At 35.8% G+C, this 25,462-nt stretch overlaps 2 protein-coding genes across 4 annotated transcripts; one reads left to right on the forward strand and one right to left on the reverse strand.

Annotated features, from left to right (window-relative positions):
• Nucleotides 1-703: 703 nt before the first annotated feature.
• LOC136801444 (proteoglycan 4-like) lies at nt 704-24,831 on the reverse strand. Of its 3 annotated transcripts, none has more exons than XM_067058083.1 (19): nt 24,752-24,831; nt 24,535-24,568; nt 24,182-24,211; nt 23,925-23,938; nt 23,339-23,404; nt 22,916-22,944; nt 21,993-22,009; nt 18,624-21,537; nt 17,623-18,017; nt 17,033-17,218; nt 15,712-16,141; nt 15,226-15,318; nt 13,051-13,177; nt 12,776-12,870; nt 12,404-12,442; nt 4,944-5,077; nt 4,221-4,327; nt 1,783-1,905; nt 704-906 (listed from the first exon to the last, which is right to left on the reverse strand). In XM_067058083.1, exons 1-19 carry the CDS (start codon nt 24,769-24,771, stop codon nt 729-731), a joined length of 5,031 nt encoding a protein of 1,676 aa, XP_066914184.1. In that variant the 5' UTR covers nt 24,772-24,831; the 3' UTR covers nt 704-728. The 3 variants fall into 3 exon arrangements, with proteins under 3 accessions (XP_066914184.1, XP_066914183.1, XP_066914185.1); XM_067058082.1 differs by having other exon boundaries at nt 15,712-16,153; XM_067058084.1 differs by lacking the exon at nt 15,226-15,318 and having other exon boundaries at nt 15,712-16,153.
• LOC136801395 (uncharacterized) lies at nt 7,531-10,873 on the forward strand. Its single transcript, XM_067058034.1, has 3 exons — nt 7,531-8,262; nt 8,623-9,555; nt 10,067-10,873. Exons 1-3 carry the CDS (start codon nt 7,570-7,572, stop codon nt 10,871-10,873), a joined length of 2,433 nt encoding a protein of 810 aa, XP_066914135.1. The 5' UTR covers nt 7,531-7,569.
• Nucleotides 24,832-25,462: the final 631 nt, after the last annotated feature.

Consider the following 25,462-nt stretch of genomic DNA (forward strand, 5'->3'; position numbering starts at 1 on the left):
TTTTTTATGATTTGATTTGATCTGTTTTAAGTTGTTCTAATGTACACAAGTATGGTCTGCAAAAAAGTCTCATGTTACTATGGTTTGTTATCGGTTAAGTACCTAAGAAGTGAAATACATTTCCACAGCAATTTACAAGGATAGACCTACTGAACCAACTGATTTAAACAATTTTGGTGGCTAGATTATAAGATATTTGGGTACGAAGGTCACCACACGTTTTTTTATAAGAGAAATCTATATAAGAACATAAAGCTTCGATGGCCAAAATTTTAAGAACAAGTTAAGAACATTTCAAGGCTTTCTGCAGCTTTCTGGGCTTTAAAACACCAAATTTCTTAGGAAAATGGACCAAAATACTCATAAAATGGCGAAACTAAGAACATGTTAAGAACATTTTTAAGCTTTAAACTCAAAAAGCTGGATGTTCTAATAAAAATTGGTGTGATCGTTTCGTAGAGTCGACACAATATTTTTGTTGTGTTAGCTAAATCTTAGCACTGAAGGTCTCATATTCTAACATCTCTAAAGAGAGGAAAGAAAAGGCAGACAGAACCCTAAAACGATACTCAAAACAAAAGTAAAGAAAAAAATCAACCTCGTACCTGTGTATCCCAGGCATTACTTATGGACGCCAGAGAATTATCTAGTTACAGGGAACGAGGTTGGAAAAGAATAAATAAAATACCTTAAAACAACAAAAACGATTAAAAAGTATTAAGTTCATTCTATAAGTACGCTTTGAGCGCGAGTTCGTATTTCTTGACATCTCCAGCATTTTCATGGTCAAACTCAATGTTAATCCTCGTCTTTTGGAATTCTCTTAACATTTTGTAATAATGATACACAGGAAAGAATGAAGTTTGAAGGACTGCATCGTTGGTTAAGTCTTCGAGACCATGAATCCTTAAATAAGAATGAAGAAATTATTTTTTCTAGTTTCCCCCAAAACGCAGTGCCAGCGGCGAGCGTGCACAATGAATTTCCAACCTTGCGGGGAGTTTTTCGCAGTCCAGGTCAATGATAACACAATACCCGGCTCGCACCCAGTTTTTATTTTAAGAAGATGGGTGATATTCACACCAATGAGAAATTCAATAGGAACCTCTCTGTTGTGTGAGACTGTTGACGATGTTCAGTCATTGTCTATGGTTATATAGTTGGATCTCGCTAATTCGAACTCAAACGGGGATTCTTATTTGTTCAAATTACAGAGAGATTCGAATTATAGGACACGTATTTCAAAAGTGGACTTCTTGATGGGGACAGGAAACAAGTTCGAATAATAGAAACATTCGAATAATAGAAAGTACTTCAAAAGGGTTTCTCCTTGATGGGGACAGGAAACAAGTTCGAATAATAGAAACATTCGAATAATAGAAAGTATTTCAAAAGGGCTTCTTCTTGATGGGGATTGGAAACAAGTTTGAGTTATAGAAATATTCAAATAATAGAAGTATTTCAAAAGGGCTTCTTCTTGATGGGGACAGGAAACAAGTTCGCATTATAGAAACATTCGAATTATAGAAAGTATTTCAAAGGGGCTTCTTCTTGATGGAGACAGGAAACATGTTCGAATTATAGAAACATTCGAATTATAGAAAGTATTTCAAAAGGGCTTCTCCTTGATGGGGACAGGAAACAAGTTCGAATTATAGAAACATTCGAATAATAGAAAGTATTTCAAAAGGGCGTCTTCTTGATGGGGACAGGAAACAAGTTCGAATTATAGAAATATTTGAATAATAGAAGTTCGAATAATCGGGAGTTTACTGCACTCACTTAAAGCGTGTGTCATGTTGTAGCCAAAAGATCGGTTTCGGTTTTTCAGCGCTCAAATCGAACGTAGCCTGGAAGGTAAAGCTTCCTCGGTAGTTCACCAAATCCAACATTTCACATGTCAAACTGCAAAGAACAAGTGATACTTTTATGGACCTACCTGGTTATGCATTTAACACATATAATTGATATCTACATAAGCGTGACCATTAAACAATCATTCAGAACACAAATAGTGACGATCTATTAAAATTAGTCGTTTTTTTCTTATAAAAAAACACGTTTAGAAACCAAAATTTCATGCTCTTGAAATATATTCTTTCATATTCAAGACTTCGAGAGCAAAAAAACATATCTTATAAAAAATTCAGTAATTTTAAGAACATCGATGTATGCTTACTAATAGTGGTTCTTATAAATAAATATGCGTTTTTTGAGCTGAAAAATTCTTTTTTTACAAAAATTTGCTTGAGCCATCTTTTACCTACTTTCATGCAAAAAGTCAGAAAAAAACAAGTCCAAAAAACCCCATTCTAGCCGTTTTTTAGCTGAAATTTACCCCAAAATCTTTTTTCCAAAAATCGAGCTCCGCCACATTCGAAGGTTTATAGTTATGCATCTTTGTGCAAAAAATCATAAAGAATAAAGGAGCCAATCTCGAGAAGAGCTAATACCTAAGTAATTGATAATGTGCTTATAAAAAAATATCGAATTTGGCCAGTTTTTCTATAAAAACAAGCCAAGCAACCAAAATTTCATGTCTAAACACATATATTCTTTAAAAGTAAGCCCTAATGAGCAAAAAAAAACATCTATCTCATAAGAAAAATTGAGTAATTTGACTAAGAACATTGATGTATGCTTATTAATAGTGATTCTTATAGATAAACATGCGTTATTTGAGCCAACAAAATTTTTTTGCAAAAATCTGCTTGAACCATCTTTTACCTATGATGGTACCTTACTTTCCTGCAAAAAATCAGAAAAAATTAATGATCCAATTTTTCACAAAGTCCAAAAAAACCATTTTTTAGCCGTTTTTTGGCCCAAATTTGCCCAAAATTTTTTTTTTTGAAAATCGGGCTCCGTCACATTCGAGGGTTTGTAGTTATGCATCTTTGTTCAAAAAATGTAAGGAATGAAAGAGCCAATCTCGAGAAAAGCTAAGACCTAAGCAATTGATAATGTGCTTGTAAAAAAATATCGAATTTAGCCAGTTTTTCTATAAAAACACGCCAAGCAACCAAAATTTCATGTCGAAACACACATATTCTTTAAAAGTAAGCCCTCCTGAGCAAAAAAAATACATCTATCTCATAAAAAAATTGAGTAATTTGACTAAGAACATTGATGTATGCTTATTAATAGTGATTCTTATAGATAAACATGCGTTTTTTGAGCCAACAAAATTTTTTTTCAAAAATCTGCTTAAGCCATCTTTTACCTACGATGGTACCCTGCTTTCATGCAAAAAATCAGAAAAAATTAACGACCTGATTTTTCACAAAGCCCGAAAAACCCGTTTTTTAGCCGTTTTTTGGCCCAAATTTGCCCAAAAAAATTTTTTTTTGAAAATCGGGCTCCGTCACATTCGAGGGTTTATAGTTATGCATCTTTGTGCAAAAAATTAGAAAAAACTAACGAGCCAATCACGAGGAAAGCTAATAACGAACGAACGAACGAACGAACGAACAGACGAACGGACAAAGGTTAATTTATAGGACCTCCACCGGGGTAGGTCCAAAAAAGAAAACATTTCGAGTCGAAAAGATAAATGAAAGTAAAAGAAAATTCTGTAAAAATTATTGTATCTATATAAGCCAGTAAAAAAAGATTACGCCTTTTATTGCTGATACTGTGGCATTTAATTCTGAACCTAAAGGTCGGTCTCCACTTCGCGTGAAAATGAGAAAAAAAATTTTGACAATCCTTTTTGCCTGCAGAAAAGATTGCGTCATTTAAAAGACTTTCGAGCGAAAAAAACTAAAAGTTGAAGGCAGTTCAATTGAATTCAATTGAATTGCCTTATTTTTTAACCGACCAATGAACTTACAAAAACATTATAAAGTTTTCGCTTATGTCGCGCGAAAGTGGAGACCAGACTGCACTGACCTTTATATATATACCCTAGACCAAGTTTCTCAATCCCGACCAAGCAAAATCTTTGATCGGAGTTTTTTGAAAAGTGGTATCCTAATGGCCGCACTACTCAATAGCGGTGTAAATGTATCGAAAGCGCTAGATCTACTTTTCCTCGAAAACTTTCAATGGTGTAGCGCCGTTAGACGTTAATTTTTAACACTGCAATGGCTTCTTTACGGGTACCAATTCAAAAAAAGACTTAGATCAAACATGGCGGAAATAAATTGGTCCAGGGATATATAAAGGTCAGTGATTACACGTTATCCTTTTCAAAAGAAAGAAAGGTTTAAGGAAGTAACCTATGGTCGGTGAACGTTACTTCTCCTTGGCTTCGGCGAACAACTTCGTACAAGTCCACGATGAATGGTTGCCAGAATGTGAACAATCTCTTCAATTCTGATATCAACTAAAAACGAAAGCGGGGGAGAGTTAAACTATAGATGGTTAGACCGTGTACGTCAAAATGAACATGCAACATCATTGCATTTGTTTTTTAACCATTGATATAATAATAATAACCCCCGTTTTCATTAAAAATTTGGAGATTTGATGTTACACAGAAAAGCAGCAGGGGTATTTCGGGTCCCACGTCTTCCGAAGGACATTTCTGTTTGCCTTGAAATTTGACAACCTTCTTAACTTAAGGTTGAACTACCACTGGTGTAAAAATGAACGTTTTAGCATAAGTAGAAAAAAAACTCAATTTTTGCAATCGCAAATTTAACCGCTAAAAATCGCGAATTTTTCAACCCAAAATACATTCAAATATAGATAATCCTGTAATTTTCATACAGGAGGTTGGACGAACCTTTACAAAATAAAAAAAATATTCTTAGAGATGTCTTGATACCGCTCCCTGGACGATGGAAGAACTGTAAAATCAGTCTGGAAATTTTAATACAACCTTTTTTTTACCCCTTGGAAAAATGAAAAAAAAAACTCCTTCATACTCCGTTGGAATTCTTCTTCGATTATCCCCCGGGAAATAAAATATAAAATGGAATGTCCCAATTTAAACTTACGTTTGACACTTCAGTCATATCTGTGTATTTTTCGCTTAACTTTTGATTGGATATAGATTGTTCTACACAAGAGTAATACCATTCATCCTGGGCGGTTAAACTCTGTGCACCTTGCTTGAACTGTTTTGTGTTGTCTATTGTGAAAGAGAAAGAGAGAGAGGGTGGAATATGGAAGCATTTTGGTGATAGGTGAGACGGATACAAAACTTGTTCACATTGAAAATTTGTAGGTTGTTACTAAAAGGAGAAACAAGAAGTAACGAGAAGTAAACGAGAAGTAACAAAAGTAACAAAAGTAACGAGTAACGAGAAGTAACGAGTAGGTAACGAGAAGTAGCGAGTAGGTAACGAGTGCTTAAATAGAAGCAACGAGTACTAGACCTATAAGTAACGAGTACTATAGTCGTGAAATTGACGCTCCATTGTCTTGCTTTTGCCACCAGTCAATTGTTTTAAGGTTTATGACGTCATTGCTAGGTTTACTATTCGGGCACCTACATCTCGTGATTGGCTTGTCTGTTTCCATTGAAATTTGTCATGTGACACTTGACAACAAAGCCTTGAAATTAACCTAATCAATTTTGTCAATTTTGGTGTTGACGTCATCATTTTAGGCCCTTTTTGGTACTAGAATCCGGGCACCTATATCTCGTGATCGGCTTGTCTGTTTACTTTCAAATTTAGCATGTGACACCTTGACAAAAATGCCTTGAAATTAACCTAATCAATTTTGTCAATTTTGGTGATGACGTCATAATTTAGGCCTTTTTGGTACTAGAATTCGGGCACCTATATCTCGTGATTGGCTTGTCTGTTTACTTTCAAATTTGGCATGTGACACCTTGACAATATTGCCTTGAAATTAACCTAATCAGTTCTTGTCAATTTTGGTGATGACGTCATAATTTAGGCCTTTTTGGTACTAGAATCCGGGTACCTATATCTCGTGATTGGCTTGTCTGTTTACTTTCAAATTTGGCATGTGACACCTTGACAATAATGCCTCGGTTATCATTTGGGTCCTTTATGGTACTGAAATGACAATTATATTTCTCGAGCACCACTTTGTTTTTAGAACAGAAAGAGCACACATAAAAGTGCATCTATAGGAAGGTTGATACAGTAAGAAGATTATCCTTTGAAATCAGGAATACTTTTGGTAAAACAACTTGCAATTTGACTAGATGAAAAAGTACAAAGGTAACAGAAACTGTAAAATAAATACTAATCTACTATTTTAATCTTAGTAACTAAATCTTAGTTATCATTATGAAATAGCTTTTGATTATTTGAGTTTTCTTTTGAGATTTCCAGACGTTAAAAGATGCTAAAAAAGAAGTCGAAAAATTGGTAAAACAAAACCAACCATCCCACTCAACAATAAAATGGCTTTTCAGATTAGTTTTATCGGAGCTTGGTGAAAAAGAGTTAACGGAAGAATGAGTGTTCTTCTTAAAGGAGAAAACTCATTCTTTCGTAAACTCTATTCCCTCAAAGATGACCCTGTTCTTGAAGATCTGTGTTACTGTTCTTGTTCTGTTCGTAGTGGCCCTTTGTGGAAACAATTCTTGAGCTGTCTAAAGCATTCTTTATAATTATTAAGAAGGGGATAAAAGTGCAACGGAGAGGTATGGCAATCTTGCTTATAACATAAATTATAAAGGTATGTAGTAATTGGTAACCACGGGTAATGTTATTATAGCATATTAAAAAAAGTCTTTTGTACCATCTTGTGATATGAGAGTAGTGGAATAGAAGTGCTACATGTTTTTTTATAAGGAAACTTTACTTGACCTCGAGCCTGGAGTTCCTTATTTTTCAAGAGAATTTCAGACTCAAAGTTCCTTATCGAGTTCCTTATTTACTTAACTGCCAAAATTAGGTTTGCTAAGTATGTATAAGTATAAAATGGGCTAAAGTACAGAAAAAGACGTTCATTGAATGTTATTTCCTCAATATTTTGTCATCTTTTTGTTTAAGCTTTTGTGAATGTGTGTAAATTTAAGTTAAACTCTCCGTTCCTTTACTTATTCTTTTACTGTTCGTTTTCTTATTCTCAGTCGGACCAGATCTTTAACAATTCCTTATTTCTCCGACCATTTTCAGTCTCAAGTTTCTTATAAACATGTTCCTGAAAAAAAACGTGTTTATGAAATTCTGTTTGTTTGTTCGGTTTATAAAGGAAAACAAAACCACAAAATATCTTAATGTCTTTTACTATACGTTTTTCTTATAAGAACATCCAAAATTTTTGAAACCTCGGAATGTTCTTAACTTTTTGAGTTTTAATGTTAAAAGTTTCTTAACATTTTCTTATTTTCACCATTTTGTAAGTATTTTTGTTTTAGAGCCCGCAAAGCCTTGAAATGTTTTTAATTTCTTCTTGGTAATTTGGTAATCGAAGCCTTATCTTACTATATTTTTTTGTTCTTATGAAAAACAGACCTTATTTAAAAAAATAATTAATGAAGGTCTCGTGGTATGACTATATAATTGACAAAAACCTGTTTATAAAGCAAACAAGATCATTTTTGAACTATCACTTTCTCTATTTTGATAAAAAGGCTGTTATATATCTACTGTTTTGTCTATATGCAAAAAAAGGAGTTTCTTCAAAAAATATAAAATGGCATCACAATTGAATTTACAACAGAAAATCATTGCATTGGAACCGAAGATTATCGATCCTTCCAAATGCTTACCACGGACGTCATTATACCATCAAATACAAGCAAATGCTCAATCTACCATTGACAACCAGAACCGAAAGTTCAATCTCGGGAATGGTCAACTATTTACTGATCCCATTCTTGCCGCTGATCAGCTTCTCCTTAGAGAATATGCTGATTCAGCATTATTTGACACCAACCGCCACAATCCTATATTCATCCCTAATGTTTTTCAATCTCACCAATACACGAAAAAGGATTCAACCGTGCATCTCCTCGACTACGATGTTGATATAAACACTCTCAAGAAAAGTTTGGATAATTTGAAGAAGGATTCGCCAGCCTATTGGTTTACGGGAGAACTTCAAGCTTTCTATGATCTCCAATTAAACAACTCTGGTGATGAAATCAACGCAAGAGAATTCTCTAATTGGATCTTGAATGTCAAAATCATGTATCTTTTGATGGAAGAGATTGGCAATCAACCGACCCAAGGTTGTTTCAGAATGTTATGCTGCTTTCGTCAACCAAGTACAAACGATCTGACTTTACCATCAACAACAGAGGACAGCAAGACGTTCATCCAAGCTTGTATTCAGAAATTGGCTTCAAAATCACCAGGATCAAAACTGGAACAAACTCTCAAAAAGGTAACTTATCAATTTTATCAATCTTCTGAAAAATCCTTTAATACAAGCACAGAGAGTTTTGCATTTAAAAGAGAGCAATTAATCGTTAATTGCATCCTGTAGAGAGCAATTAGTCGTTAATCACACTCTTCAATGACGGGCCAATGTTTACAAAATTGATTTTAATGTTTTTCTTACATTTTAATTGCATTCAAAATTGATTTTGTGAAAAAGAAAATCTATAAACAACGATAAAAGAAAACATCGTAATCACATGATAACTCGTGCAATTATTCTCGAATTGCACTCGTAATCATGTGATTACATATACTAACCTCAATTTGCGAATTGAATTGTAAAAATCTCTTATTTTATCTCCAGACATTAAAAGACGCTAAAAAAGAAGTTGAAAACTTGGTAAAACAAAACCAACCATCCCACTCAACAATAAAATGGCTTTTCGGATTAGTTTTATCGGAGCTTGGTGAAAAAGGAGAACACTCATTCTTCCGTAAACTCTATTCCCTCAAAGATGACCCTGTTCTTGAAGATACTGTGATTCTCAGTTCCATCAATTTTCTCACCAATGTCCAAAAGAAAATGCATCAGGAGATTGACGTCCTTCTTTTCTCGTGGACCAAAAAATTAATCATAGGCGTTGAAATCAAACGGACACTGACTGGAAAAGCTTTTGACCAGTTGAATAAATACCATAAACTGATAGAGGGAAAATTGGGTGATCAGTTGGGACACGGCTGGACGTATCATCCAGTCATATGTGTTGGCACGGACGATCTTTCCTTCAACAATCAACATTACATTGACCAAGAAACAGATTTGAAATGTTGGTTATCCACCTTGCTGGCAAAATATCCTACCGTTTCCTCTGGAATACCTTTCATCCCAGCAGTAAATCAAGTCAAAGACCTCCTGAGAATCATTGTGTTTGCAATTCATGCTTCAAAAACAGCATCCATTACCAGATCAAACTGGGTGGAATATATCTCGCAAGCCATCGATACCGTCTGCACCACTGACAACATACTCTTTTACAGTCAGCGTCAACTTCCCATCATGAAGACAGACACTTCTGAATTCGATAAGATCATTCTTTTGGCTCCCTACGGATGCGGAAAGTCTTTCATCCTTCAGGAGAAAGCAAAGCAATTGAGTGGAATGGCGCAATACAAAGGACGTGTTATGTATGCCATTGAGACAAGTGATTTAGAAACCCTTCTTAAATGGAGATTGAAAGATGAATTGGGAAAAGAACATGGAGTTGACGTCTATGGATACAGAGACTACTCCGTATTAGTAAGTAGCATTTTGAATCTAATTTGATTCATATTCTAAATCTAACCATAAAAAAACGGCTTTGATTTATTGATCGCCTCCAAATTTTGTAACAATATATTGTTTTATTGATTACAAACGATAGTAGAATAACTGATAAAAACAGTAAAAGTAAAAGAAAATGGAGATCGTGATAGTTTTAAGACTGCAAACTAGGTTGTCAACGCAGACTCATGATTTGCTTATTGCGTTATTTTCATTCGGAAAAACCGTTTAAATTCTCTAGTGTGAGAAAAAATTTAGAATTTACATATTTGTGATATATTGAAAAAATTATAAAAAGACTAATAATGCTCTGATCTACACTTAATACTGCAAATCTTTAAGCTTACTGGTATTATTTTTAAAAAAGTCAGAAACGAGTGTAATTTCAATTTTGTCGTGCATTTTTCCGTAATAGACTTTTAGGATCCTTTGCAAGCAAATGAAGAGATTTACTTAAAATAATATTTTTCTTTTCTTTTACAAATAGATCAACGAAGAGGAAATTGAAAAGCTGATGGAGAGGATTAAAACGAAAAAAATCAATGCATTATTTATCGATGAATGTTGGATTACCCGTGAAAAAACGAAAGAAATGGTAATGAAAGTCAAACAACACGTTGATGTGATTTGGATTGCATCAAACGGATACGGTCATCGGGATATTTTATTAGGTGATGAAGATCTTTCGGTGTATGACGACTTCATAAAATTTGAACTTGACGTGAATTTAAGAAACTGTGAAAGCATAGCAAAGGAGGCATTAAGCTATGAAGAAAGATACAGTTCGGGATATAAAGAGGGTTTAGTACTTCCACCACCAAACCACCCTGACGGAGAGAAACCGTACCATTTTGTTTCTTTTGAAGATGCCATGAAAGAAATGAGAAGAATCACGAACAATGGAGTGCTAGTGATATCTCATAATCTTCCATACGAGGCTGATGATTTTCAAACATTGAACAAGTTGAAATTGAAATGGAAAAGGTATGGAGAATATAAAAACGATTTCAATACAGGTGAAAGTCCATATCAATATCTCAAAGACGGAAACATTTTATTAGTTGAAGACTATGAATTGATTATCGGTTTCGAATGGGAGAACATCATCATCCTCGTGAAAGAAGATAATGCATTTGGTCTTGATAATCATCCATGCAATTTGTTCATGAGATGCACGACAAATCTCATGCTTGTTGATATAGTAGAAGACATATCTTCAGATGAAACCAGTAGAAGACATACCAGTAGTGATGTTTCAGATGAATCCAGTAGTGATGTTTCTTCAGATGATTAAACTTAAAAGACTAATACTCAAATAATTAATTATAATCGTTGAAATTTGTACATAGAATTTTCGAGATAATTATTTGAGTTTTTGATACTGTTTATTTTTTTAAGGGAAAAAATATTTTCGTTAACATAATGAAGTCACGAATTGCAACATCGTTATTCTTATTAGCTCTAAGATTTGCAACTTCTATGCAATCTTTCAAGGAAATGCATGGGAAAGAGTTTCATTTCAAGGTTATAACGCTAAAAATTTAAGAACATCCGAAAAGTTCAATATTTTTCGACGTTCTTATAAAAAACATGTAGATTATAGTAACATATCTTACATTTTTTTCACTTTTAGTAACTATTTGGTTGACAAAAGCAAGACAATGGAACGTCAACTTTGCAATTACTCGTTAGTTAGGTCTAGTACTCGTTACTTCCATTTAGCACTCGTTACTTCTCGTTACCTACTCGCTACTTCTTGTTACTATTCTCGTTCCTCGTTATAGTAACAACCAAGTTTAATAGAGCCATTGTTTAGGTACCAAAACTTAGTCTGTATATGCTTATAAAAGAAAAAACATGTAGCACAGAAGCATCTTGAAACATCTATCAAGGCTTCGGAGGCAAGCACGAGTAACAGTTTCGAATCAAACGGCATACGAACCTGTCTGTACACAGACCCAGTATCTACGACTAATTTCAAAATTTATTGCCGTAGAGGGTCTGTTGTCATTGCCTTTTCTCATTTGAGATTTTTCAAAACGACCGCTGCGATGGAGTGTTGATGAGAAAGGGGAGACGACGAGAGAAGTGTTTATAAATCATACTTCATCGCAGATGTCTCCGTACGGGAAGTTTTTTATCAAACAAACAATGCGCACAGAGTGTACTACGAAGCGATAAACGTGAGATACACTTTGGTACAGAGTACATCTGAGTGAGTGAGTACATACGAATATACACGACTTGAAATCTTGAAATGAAAGAGAAGCACGAAAGATTGATGAACTAAAGGGGGATTGGGCTTTTCCAGAAAAAAATTGATATGGGGGGTGGATAACATTTTTTGGAAATTTACCCCCCCCCAGACAAGCATCAGTTGACCCCCTGGATACTCAAGTAAGTAAGTTTGCGACAGCAGTCGAGGGCGACCCGAAGGCTCCCTTTTCGTATAGCTGTCTACCCAAAGGTAGGGGAGACGCCACTCCTTTCCCTGGATTTCTCCACTTACCCTTGATCTGTCTCTTTAGTTGCTGAGCATCAAGCAGAGAGGCATCAAGTACCATTTTGGGAATCTTTGGTATGACCCGGCTGGGGATCAAACCCACAACCTTGCGCACCGTAGCTGGATGCTCTACCTTCATGCTACGTCGCTTGGACACTCAAAATTAACCCCAAACAGAGCAAAATTACCTTCAAATAGAGCAAGTTTACCCGCCGGACAAGGCAAATCTAGTGGATTTTCACTATCCCCGGACACGATATCCTCCACCCCCATGTACGAACATTTTCTGGAAGAGCCCATCCTAAAGAAAGTGTTTCTTACGATAATTTCTTCCCACAATCACATCATTAAGAGAGTCCCCTGAAATAACGAAAAGAAATAGTACAGCATGTTTAGGTGTTTAGAGTTTCGTACGCTGCACAGGCTTTTAATAGGTAGTCTTCTAAGGATGTTCCTTCAGATGAAGTGAATTTTAACTGCTGGTAAAAATCTAAGCCCGTATAGATATTGACTTCAATGAAAATACAGAGGTCATACCTAATGTAATAAAATGGAGCCTCCATAACTAGAACACGCACGAGGAGCACAATTTCGTTCGAGTCGAGGAAAAGTAGAGTTATGGAGTAAGATTTGTATAGGCATTGTTAACTGAAGAGACCATAAAACACGTTCCAGTTAAGAAGACATTCGAACCTTGGTGTTTGATGAGACAGTGAAAGTGCTTGTACTTGGGGAAGTTGACCAACAGTGTGGCGTCATCAAGGTCTTCCACGGTAAACGAACCATCACTGAGAAGAAAAAATTGAAATTCTTAAGTCATAAAATAAGTTGAGCTGGTGAATGAATCATTAACCAAAGTCCACTCGCTTCGTGCACTAGAAACTATTCTTGAGCGAATTAGCTGACACGGTTTCCACATGGTAAAAAAAGAGTGACCATTCAAAGCGGAAGTACTTATTTCAAAATACCTAGCCTGGAAGTTGTGTTTCTTTTTCTGGATGGGTGGTGAGTTCTCCTTCATTACTTTAGTTTTCGGTTTCCGGCTGGATGGCATGTTCATTCTTTTACGCCTCTTCTTTTTACTGGAACTCGTACCTGTGGGAACAAAAGAGGAACACCTATCAACCTCTAGTGGCGCTTTTGGTAAAAATACAAGGAAAATTCGTCTTGACGACGGTATAAAAAAAACAATAAAAGACAAGTCTCTACTTACGCTCAGTTCGTATATTAAGAGGATAAATAGGATTTCTTGTTCTAAGGCCACCTGGTGCTGTAAGTCTTACTGGCAGGTAGTTACGTAAATACGAAGGGGCTAAATTGTTAATAATTCCATAGAAGAATGTCATTCTTCTAGCAAAGCGCCTGTCAGCAAGACTTTCGAGACCAAGTTCTGAATATAAGTTTTTTTGAGACGTTCCACGAAAACAGCCTGTTATAGCTAAACAGGCATTATATTGAATAGATTCAAGCTTCTGCACAAAGGTGGCATTTCCCGGGCGGTCATATACGATATCACCATAATCAAGATGAGGCCTAATGAAAGATTTATAAATGGTTAGTAGAGATCTCCTAGGGCACATGCTTGCGAAGTCGGTTAATAAGACCAATTCCTTTATTGGCCTTTTTTATCTTCTCGTCTAGATGGCGATCAAAAGAAAGTTTTGAATCTAAGATTAGACCAAGATGTTTCTGGTACTCACTGGTCGCGATATTAGAATTATTAAAGGAGATTACTGGAGCATTAGGAGGAGTGAGTCTACAGGTAAAATAGACTTCAATGGCTTGCTTAGATGGGTCAGGGTTAAAAGACATCTTCCATTGATGAGCCCAGTCAGCTATCCTGGAGAGATCTCTGTTAAGTACATCAAGGCTCAAGAGTTGATCAATCACAAGAGAGAATAAAGAGGTATCGTCAGCAAAGATCTTCAGTTTTGACTCAAGGTTTTTTGGAAGATCATTAATATAAAATAAGAAGAACAATGGACCAAGAATCGAGCCTTGAGGTACCCCAGCATTGATTCGCTTCCACTCAGATGTTTTTCCATTTAACACAACTCTCTGATGCCTATCGTTAAGAAAGCTGCGAATCAAGGAAAACAACGGTCCAGTCACCCCATAAGATTTGAGTTTAAAGAGCGAGCCATCGTGCCACACCCGATCGAATGCCTTTGAAATATCTAAAAACACCCCCCTGGTATCTAGAGAAGGATCTTTGTCAAACCCCTTATAAATATCATGCGTTATGGATAACAACTGAGAAATGCAGGAATCCCCCTCCCGAAAACCAGACTGACAAGGAGAAAATAAGTTATTGTTTTCAAAATACCTGTAAAGTGTATCGTAAATACACTTTTCATATATTTTTCCAAACACAGGAAGAAGAGACACTGGTCTGTAGTTTTTGGCTATGCTCCTGTCTCCACGTTTTCGAGCAAAGCTTCCACGCTATTGGTAAAAAATGAATGAAACAACTCCATTGGCGCGATCTGACGTAACGGTTGAAAGTTGAAATGTGTTCAACTTTTTTTTCGAGCGCGCGCTACATTTTTATGGCGTAATCTTTTTTCCAAGCAAAAAGAACTGAAGCCAAAAAGTGCGATCGCAGCGCGCGCAAGTGGAGACCAGTCTTAAGAGTGCGCTTGTAAAAAGTGCAAGATACCCTTGCATTAAGGCGATAAATTAACGTCACAATATAATTGAGATGTTTGAATCAGAGACTTGAGAAAAGGTCTATAAAGTTTTGGCGGGAATTTGCGAGATAGAGTGGCACCTTCGAGCAGATAGCTATCAGAAAGAAAAGCCTTCAGGATAAGACTTACTTATTTAACTTTTAAGTCTGCGATCACGGACTAAAGATCTGTAGACTTTTCAAACATTACTCAATTGTACCAAGAAAAGCCTTTTTGACACTTGGGAAATTCCCCCAAATGGACCACATTCTGGACTTGTCACCAAAACTCTCCAAATCCATTAAAAACAACATTGGCTCTGGTAAAAATGGGTTTTCAATTTTGAAATTGTTATGCGTTTTTGAAAGTCTACAACCTTTTGTTCGTGATTGTGAGATGAAAGAGCTTTGAGCGTTTGATTTTAAAAGCTATTTGACGAGAAAAAAACTAACAAGCAAAAATTATCCTGCTTACTTTTTTCTTCAGCTATCGGGAGTTGTTTCATGGGCGTTTCAAAATTATCGTCGTCCTTCTCATAGGCAATTGTCGTTCGAAGTGTCTTTTCCACTGAAAAATAAAAAATGAAAACAACATTACGTCTTCTGTGCTTCAGCAAGGTAGAACCAGAACTCCTAATACAGTTTTTACTGACTCAATATATCATTGCCCCACGAAGAACCGTGAGACTAATAGTATACAAATAAGGTTAGTTTTAAAAGCTAGACAGCTAAATACACCTTTTCGACCGTAGTCGCGCGGTCAGGCGCGTGCCACTTTATCATTTAATTTACCACCCTAAACTCGATCCAATCCTTTTTTACAGTTTTTCTATTGTCTTTAGGTGCACGGTTTTAGAGTGGTAAAACGGACAAAAAATGCCCGCGCGGCAATTGGCGGCTACTGGCAAAAAAGTGTAATACATGAAAACATAAACGTAATAAGCATCGCATAAGGGCGCACCTTTGGGCGTGGTAAAATCATCTATAGTCTGGTTCTTAGTATCAACTGTTTGGTTCCGATCATCTTCCTTGGAATCCAATGTCTTCTCAACAACAACATTTTTCTCCATATCGACGTCATTTGATTCAACGAGCCTTGTTACCACGTCATTTGTTTCGACAACGCTCTTGGTAAAGCCGTCTGCCGTTTCTCGAATGACGGATTTCTCAGCATCGTAGACAGTTTGACGCACGAACGATTTGACGAGACGTTCATCAGTTGTGATCTTTGTAAACGTCGATTCTCTCTCAAGTACCGTATCGGTTTCAGGAAGTTTTTCCGTTTGATCGATATCGTCAGCCGTATCTCGACGAATTTTCGGCTTCGATGCGAAAGGATCGGCGACGTTTTCGAAATCCATCGCGTCTTCTTTAGTTGGTTGATTTTCTTTCTTTTGTTCATTCTGTTATGTTAAAAAGGAAGAAGAATCTGTTTAAACCATAGAAAACAAAAAAGTCTTTTATTACGGCGCATATAAAGAACAGAACACAACAGGACAGAAAAAACCCACACTTTTACCGTGAAATTTAGTATCGAAAATTGAAGGAATCGATTTAATAATCTATTGGGTCAGGGTACGCTACCTCTTTTCTATAGGCTTTGTAAGAACACACTGTTCATATGTTACTCGCACTCTACCCAAAACCATAGGCGAAGCGAGATACCCTGCAAAATTTATGAGGAAGTGCAGACGTTTATGACGTATTTATTATCTTTTGATAAAACAAAGACAATAATTACAATGTCGTAAAAACCGCTCTCTTTCATAAATTTTGCAGGGTATCTCGCTAAGCCTATGAAAACTGTACATAAATCATCGCGTAGATGGTTCCAATTAACCGATTCAAAGAACACCACTTAACATTTGCTTACACTATATTTTTAAACAAACTAAAGAACAAGTTTCTTCTCATTCGCGGGAGCACGAAATTTGAGAAACTCTATTGTCGATGTTGCATTGTCAGCATAGAAGAGCGCTCCCTTTCTATATCATAAAAAAGAAAGTCTTCAAATGCAACATCGACTGTTTAAAGGTTTTGTTTTTAAATAAAAGTGATAATTTGCTTACTCGTCAATTTTATTTCACAAGCTTTTTCACATTGGATTGACACAGATATGCGGAACAGATTGGTCAGAAAGATGAAAAGAAAAACATTTTTTGCTTATATCAGCATAATATAACAATAATAGGCGGACACTGTCCCAATATTAAATATGTGTCTGATATGAAACGGGAACACTTATGTAAAAACAAAACCTTTAAAATATTTTGTTATCTTACATGTGATTTGTTTCGCATAGATTTCCTTCGACCGGGAGTCGTCGATATTTCGCTAGTGGTCGCGTGATGAATTTGATTGTTACCGTCATTTGAAGACGACGTTGTTGACGGCTTGACGGGTGTCGTATGTCGTGAAGATCGTCGTAATTCAGTCGTTATCGTTCCAGAACGTTTTGAAGGTGTTTTCTACAGAAAGAAGAATATCATTAGGACGCATTTGAATAAGAGAAATGACTGAAAATATTATAAGTACTTTAGGTGTTCAAACTTTCGCGAGCATAAACATTCGCGAATTGCCCGTTCTAGAATTTTTAAGACATTAACTTTCGCGAAAAGGGCTGAAATTCGCGAAAGTTTGTCCGCCTAAAGTACCCTTTAATTATACCCTTTCAGGCCGATTTCTTGACAAGAAAGCTGTGGAGCCTTGTTTTCGCAGCAATGATATTAACAATATTGAAATAAACGTTAATAGTTTTATGTCACAAGAAGGAGCCACTATACTTCATTATTGGACAAGTATAAAATTGCAATGAAAATAATTCAAGGATGTGAAACATTCACGGAAAGAGTGAAAAATATATCAAATTCACCTTTCTAGCGGATCTCCTGAGTGTTTGTTCACCTTCATCAAATTGTTTTGTCAGATCTTTAGTTGGAGTTGCATTGTTCTGGGGCGTTGATGGTTTTTGACCAAGACTTTTCGGTGATTGACCAGGACCTTGTGGTTGTTTCAAAAGACTCCTTTCGAGGCTAGGTAGATTTTCTGTACTTTTCGGAAGTTCAACAGGGCTTGTAGATTCATTTTCAAAAGTAGGAGATGATTTTGCAAGGGTTTTTGGTGACTCTTCTTGGAGTATTTTGTTTGTTTGTTTTTCAGCTATCGATTCATTATTGTCGAAGTTTTGGAGGTATTTCATATTAGTGGTGATTTCAGAATCTTCCATTCCGTCAGGCGCTTGCACGTCCATCAAAAGTTCTGTCGGTTCTGAAAATAAAAAAGAGTTAATTTAGAAAGTAAATTCTATAATAAAATCAATTTCTCTTTTCCAACGATAATGATATTATCTTTAGTAGATAAATTTTCTTTACGGAAATCGAAAATCAAAAATTTTGGCGTAGACAAAATTTCACGAATCAGCTTATTTTTTCACCTACATTCATTTTCCCAACGGTTTTTGCAAAAATTCTGATTTTAACTTCAGATTGTTGAAGTTCTTTTGAAATCTTGTTTTTGCTTTTTATTTTTTCACTTTTTTTTATTTCCTTCAAAAATCCCTCCTTGAGTGAGAATGAATGTGTGAGAAAAGAAAAAAAAGTTAATTTTGGTGTTCATAATAGTTGAACGACAGTGATGATAATTGAAAAGCCACGAGAACCTGAGCACCTTAATTAAAGCGGGAACTAATTTTCGCCAACTTATTTTTGGGGTGCGAGGGTACTAAATTGGCGCATTTTAAGGAAATAATTTTCGCGCTTTCGCGAAATTCTTCTATATTCCTAGGGGTTTTGGAGAATTTTCAGAAAAAATAGCATTTGGCAGAACTAATTTTCGCGTGAAAATGAGTTCCTTAAGGTAATCAAAGAGATATACCTCTATCAGTTTGGTCTGCCGTGGCAACAGGTGTAATTGTTTCTTTAGTTGGTAGATTATATTTCTGGAGCATGTTCATCACCATTCTTTGAATCTCATCTTTTTGTTGAGATGGAACAGATTCTGCAATATTGGTGTTAGCTTGTGAAACTGCTAACTGGCTCATGATCTGCTGAACAATTTCGTTCTTCAATGTTTCTTCATTAGGAAGGGTAGGTTGGTTCTCTTTAGCAATGGAAAGGTCTGCTTCAGCAATAGCTTGAGAGACCAAAGAACTTGCTTGTTCCTCAACAAACGAAGAAACGTCTACAGGCAGTGTCTCTTTAGTGAAGGTCTTTTCCATAGTTTTCGACGTCTTTGTGGGCTCTTCTACGAGAAGAGTTTCTTTAGTGAAGTTCATTTCCAACGTTTTTGACGTCTTCTCCATCTTTGAGGGCTCTTCAACGACAAAAGTTTTGTTTGTAATTGGCACCTCGTTTGCTCCAGACTGTATAAACTGGTCATCAATATTTTCAGCAGATCCAGGAGTCTCAAGCGATTGACTGGTGTGATTTTGGGTTGCTTTTTGCTTAGTCTCAGTGACAACAAATGTCTCATTGGATGTGGTCTCCTTAGTCGATAGTGGAGGAGCTTTTGGTGTGTTTTCAGTTGACACCAAGCCATCTGAAGGAAAAACCATCATTGAACTATTAGCAATGGGTGGTTTAAACACAAGAGTTTGTTCAAAGTTGGTTGAATCATCAATGCATTTTTCGTTGCCAGCCAGAATCATATCTTGGATGGTTAACCTTCGATCTTTGTTGCTTTTTGCTTTCTTACTTTCACTTTGGTCGACTTTCTCGAGAACAATTGTCTGGTTTTTCGGCTTATCGTTGAGTGAAGACTGTTCAGTAAGAGACCGTTCGGTCGTCGAGGGTTTCGGTGGAATAACGAATGTCAACCGTCGATCGTTCTTCGGTTTCTCGGTAACGTTGGTTTTCTCAGGTGACGAAGGGTTGACTAAGGGTAAGTCTGACTTGCTCAGAGTGTACGTTTTTCTGCGATTCTGTGAATCCTTCTTCTCATCAGCGACTTTATATTGGCTTTGTGGGTTAGTATCCTCATTTTGAATTGACGATTTAGTGTCTGTGTTGAGTATCCGAGGTGGTGATCCTCCAGGCAATGTGTTGATAGGGAGAGGTTTGACCGGAGACGAGAGCTTGGTCTGGAGTGATGTGTTTGTATTAGTTGAATGTAGAGGTATATTTGATGAAAATTGTTTTGGAGGAGACGCCTCTTTTTGTTCCATCAGCAATTTAAGAGGGTTGGCTTTTGGTGTGGCAGTTGTCGGGATACAAAGTTGTGGTGATTGACTGCTTGCCACCAGCTCTTGGCTGGAAGGTGCTATTGAGTTTTTCTTGGGAGACGTTTGGTTAAGCCTTGGAAGTATGGTTGACACTGAGGGTAGTTTGACCGGTTCAGCCTCATTTGATAACTTTATCCTTTTCATGGGTACATATGCGAAAGCGGAGGTTTCACCTAACGAGATTCCAGTCGACTTGGCTTCACTGACCGGTGCTGTTTCTGGTCTTTTCTTTGAAACGCTTCGTTTTGGTGTTACCAAGATGACATTTTGTGATTGTGAAATTGAGTTGATGTCTTCATTAGGGGCAAGCTTATCATGTGATAAAGATGGTGTTTCATTTGATATGGATGTGGCAGTCTCCTTGGCGTTTCTTCTGGGTGTGACCAAGATAGGAGTCTGAGTTGCTGGAATAGAGATTGTTTTAGTTGGTGAATCACCAAGTGCGATTTTAGTTATATTGCTGATGTTTGGTGATTTTCCGAAAGTTGAACAATAGTCTCTGTAGCTGCTTACTGGAGTCGCGGAGAATCCTTTTTGTATTTGAGTACTTGATTTTGGTCCTTCAGTACTAATTTCAGTTTGTGATTTATCTCCAAGGCTATCCACACACATCCCTTTGAAGTCCTTAATAAAGGGAGAGCCAGTAGTTTCATTACTCTTGTTAGCCTTAGGTCCAACATTGATATTTTTGAAATCTTCAAGGAACGAGGGTGTTTCTGTAGAAGGGGCTACAGGCTCTGCACCAGTCTCGATGTCAGGTGTGACACAAACAGTTTGAACTGGTGTAACCAAATCACTTGAGTCGGCAAATTTGTCACGGAAGTTTGCTTTTGTTGGCGTCAACTGAAAACCTTTTTTGTCAATGTTAGTTTGATTTTCAAGAGGATCATCTTTGGTGAGAGTTTCTTGATGAGCTTCCAAGCTAGTTTTTGTGTTACTGGATGGGCTGATAGCAGCAGACATGTTAAGTTGATTTAACATCAGTTCTCTTTGGTTCTCATCATCTGTAATATTCATTGAAGCCTCGCTTAATATGGTAATGTTATTAAGTTCAAGAGCGATCGCCCCTGGAGGTGGGTAATCGTTTTCTGATGGTGTCTTATGACTTATGAGCTTTGCAAGAAAGTCTTTACCAGAGACTAAGGAGGATTCCGGTGGTGTGTCAATAGCATTCAAGATCTGGTTAATAGTGCTATCTTTCTTTGGTGACTTGTCTTTGGTTGATTTAAAATTGCTCAAGAAGTCAGCAGAAGAGATTTTTGTTTCTTTTTCAGCTTTGGTACGGTCTAGAGGGAAAGACACAAATGTTTCAGAAGCCTCGTCCATAACGTCATAGTTATTGAGGATGGTTTTATTGTTGTTTACATGTGGTGATTCACTGTGTAGAGATGGCATCCCAAGAGTCGTGTCCATTCCATTTTTTGTAGTTGGCTTGTCATCAGAAAATAATTTAAAGAAATTTTGAATTTTTTGAGTTTCATTCAAATCATCCCCACTGGGTGAAAGTTCTGTTAGTCTGGTGAGGTCCATGTCGTGTTCAGCGTGAGACGTCTTATCCAAGAATTCAGTCTATGAGAAAAAACAATAATAAGGAGAAATAAATGAACCAGTAATCATTTATTCATTCATTCTTTATCAACCCTACTATAGGTCACTCATTCTAACAAATTATAAACCATATCACCTCGAATAAACACCCTGGGGTTCACCTTTTTTTGGATTTTAGGCAGTAGGAGTGTTTACTCGAGGGGGGAGCAATTAAAAAAAGGGCCAATTATCAAAATAATCTTCAACCCTAGACAAAGACCTTTTGCTTAAACACAAGACATCTCCATTATAGTCTGAAGTCTGAATAAACCTAGAAAGAGTTGTAAAATTATAAAGGAAATGTAATGAAAATAATAAGTCAAGCTGACAAACGAAAATAGAGAAACACAAGTAGAAATCAATTTCTGATACACCTGTACGTGTTGCGGAAATAATAATATTGAGGTTCAGGGAGCACAGAAGGGTTGTAAATTCACCTTTTCATCCTCTTCATCTAAAAGTAAACAAAACAACAATTGTCAATTAGTTCAGGTGTTTTAGTGTACACAATAGACAGTTCCAGGCTTTTAGGCCTTACTCTTGGTCTATAGGCACTGCTATGGGTTGGCCACTAGTCACCCCACCGAGATTTCACCTACTTATAGGATACGTTCGAAACGAAGAAAGATATGACATAGCCTAAAGTATGTTTTTAGCTTAATGATGGAAAAATGTTTAGTTTGTTTTGAATTTTTATTGAGTATGATATAAAAAACTAAATCTATTGCTAACGGTTTCTCAAATTGAATTAATGGGTACTTTAATCGGATTAATTTTCACGAGATTAAATTTCGCGATTTCGCAAATTTTTCCCATTTTCGCAAAATTAAAACTTGCGAGCACGCGTGAGATTCCTGATTCGCGAAATTAAATCCACCACAAAACTTTTAAAATTGTATTTTTGGGGGAGAAACTAGTTCCAAGTCTCCATTTATGGCAAAAAATGGCTATTTTCAGCTGTTTTCTGGCTTATTCGGGAAATTAAATCCACGCGAAATATTTTAAAACTCGGACTCGCGAAATTAAATCCAGAAAATTTCGCAATTTTTTAGCTCGCGAAATTTAATCTCGCGAAATTTAATCTGGTTAAAGTAGTAAGTCTTAAAAAAGCGGGCAGGGGGGCCCCCTTTTTAGAATAAAAATGTTCTGGGTGGAAAATTTTTGTAAAGGAGTCTAATAAAGCAAAAATTAGGACAAAAGAGGGAACTTTCAAAAACATTTTCCCAAAAATTAATAAGCGGGGGTTTGAATAAGAATGTCCTGGGTTGATAATTTTCAAAAAATTAATTGGGGGGACGGCTATTAGGTACCTGAGAGTAAAAGAAAAATCCAGCACTTGAAATGAAAAACCGAGACACACCTTTTTCATGGCTGTCTTTTTCAAAAATCCTGTAAATAATTGGAAAAAATTAGTTAAAGTAACTGTAACAAATGCAAGCTACAGGAAATAAGAATAGAAACATGACACGAAAAAACATTTTCTCAAAGTTGCTAGATATTATAATAAAAAGTTGAAAAGTGAAGTTTTTTTGGAAAAACCTATTCAGGATGTAACAAAGTGGCATGTTTACTGCACGAAGTCAGGTGTAAAAACTGATCTTTCAATATAAGGCTCTATACAAAATGAATAAAATGCAGACCAGAGCGGTCCTTATAATATATCGCACAGGACTGCTCAAGAAATATTTTCCCTCAACTGTCATGAAACAAAACTTTTCAAGTTCCATTAAGCATTGTAAATGAACTCTTCTGAGGGAACCAGGGTTGAATGAATATAGCTTACTTCACACTCCTGTAATGGTCAAAACTAACTCTTTTACTTTTCCGCCTTGGTTGGAGATTTGTTGATCTATGGATAAAGATTATATACAGACCCTATAATATGAAAAACCATTGCTTTACTTCACAAAAAATGAAAATTGACATTATTTTATTACCTTAAAAAATATTTATGGTTATTGTGTACTTAAATTCATTAAAAGGTGATCATTTATTAAAGCCAGGTAAAACATTGAATTGAGGTCTGAATTGCTTCGAGGTTAAAAGTGTTGAATTTAAGAATTAAAACAAATATCTATACTTTTTATGCAACAAGTAAATCATAAAAATTGGATTGCTTTTGAAAGATCAGCAAGCAGCTTCATAATATGTTTATACTGGCTTTAATAACTATCTGTCAAGGTGAGGGTCCTACATCAAATTAAAAGTGTGTTTACAGATCTGTTCACTAAATACAAAATACAAGATCATTATATCTTTCCCATGAAGATCAAGTTATGCTTATTGGTAATAAACTTTTCTTTTGTTTGGTCACATTTCTTTGGAAACATTCTTTGCATCATTGCCAAACAAAATAATTCCATATTTACCCAGTGGTGTCATCCTAAAAATGGGAGAAAATATTGTTTGTTAGTGATTGTACTTTTCCAAAAGTCACTTTTAGGCTTCTAATGTTTAATATTTTATTTTTATAGAACTTCGACTACAACATTAGCAAAATGTTGCTATCAGAATGTATTATGCTGCAAATCTTCTAATTTATCTCATGAAAAGGAGGCATGTATAGCTCACACCAAGTATGGTTATAATAAAAGTCAAATACAAACGGCGAAAAATCAAACATTACCTGTTGATTTCCAACAATTGTCTTCAAACACTACAAAAATCAAAGATAGTTTTATATAATAGACTGACTCAGATCTAAAATGTATATTATACAAATTGGTAGAGCCTTCATCTTTCAATTCAAAGGTGTTAGGTTCCATAAATCAGAGAACGAGTAGCTTGGATAGGCAATAGGTAACTGAGCGCTGACAGAGTAGGTGTAGCACTAAAACAAAGCAATCAAAGTCTCAGGTCTAACAAAGTAAAAAGAAAAATTAAGTTTGATTTTGTCACTTCCTTCGTTCTCTCCTAATTTAGAAGTATATTGTGTATAAATCTAATAAATCAGAAAAAATTGAATAGAAAAGAACTTACACTTCGTCTACGAGATGCTCTTCTTGAGCGCGCTCTAAAATGGATGGACAAAACAAATAAGAAAAACAAGCTACATGTTGAATGGACCTATGTACCTGAAAATTGATGTTGACAAGGAAAAATGAGTTCTCAGTTTCAGTAGGGGCATTTATTGGGTATCATTAATTTTTAAGCAAATACAGGAACGTATCAACTGAATCAAATAAAAGTTGTATACCTTTCTTCATTATCTGCCATTTTCTTTAACAATACTCACATCGTCATTTATAAATTTTTAAGTAATATTTTTCTCTATACAAAAAGATGGAAATGAATTGTATTACAACAAGTACATGACATTTATAATCATTGTGGATGGACTTAGTTTGCATGGCCATTTTTAAGATAATATTTTTTTTGAGCAATTTTCCTAAAATTTAAAGAAACTAAAGTTAAATACATGCTCCAGTAGACCCTATCAATGCAATCATTACTCAATACTCATATACCGGTGTCTCTTAATAACAAGTAGCACTTTTAACTAACTGCTCATTATCAAGTAACAAGGAAATTGTAAATTTTCTTAGATGAAATAGATGAAATTTTTTCTCCTGTTGTTTTTGTCTTGCTTGAATATTGTTTTACTCAAGAAATGAGGGACAAGCTGGAGTTTTTACAAGCTCTTATTTGATTTGGTTGGTCGTTAAGATGTAATAAAGGAATCTTATTACTTTTTCTAAAGAACGCGTCATCTCTATCACTTTAAATGACCAATTAGTGAAGTATCTTGTAAAAACTCCAAGGCATCTCAGAACTGAAGTTGATGTAAAAGATGAAATTAGAATGCTTATTTGCCTGAGACATCCTTGTGCACATAAATATTATAGGACCCCTAGATAGAGAATTACTCTTAGGTTCCAAATAAACGGGCCCCCCCCGCTTGTTAATT

The sequence above is a fragment of the Clytia hemisphaerica genome, unplaced genomic scaffold (genome assembly GCF_902728285.1).
Source record: "Clytia hemisphaerica strain Z4C2 unplaced genomic scaffold, Clytia hemisphaerica genome assembly, whole genome shotgun sequence".
Classification (NCBI taxonomy): Eukaryota; Metazoa; Cnidaria; class Hydrozoa; order Leptothecata; family Clytiidae; genus Clytia; species Clytia hemisphaerica.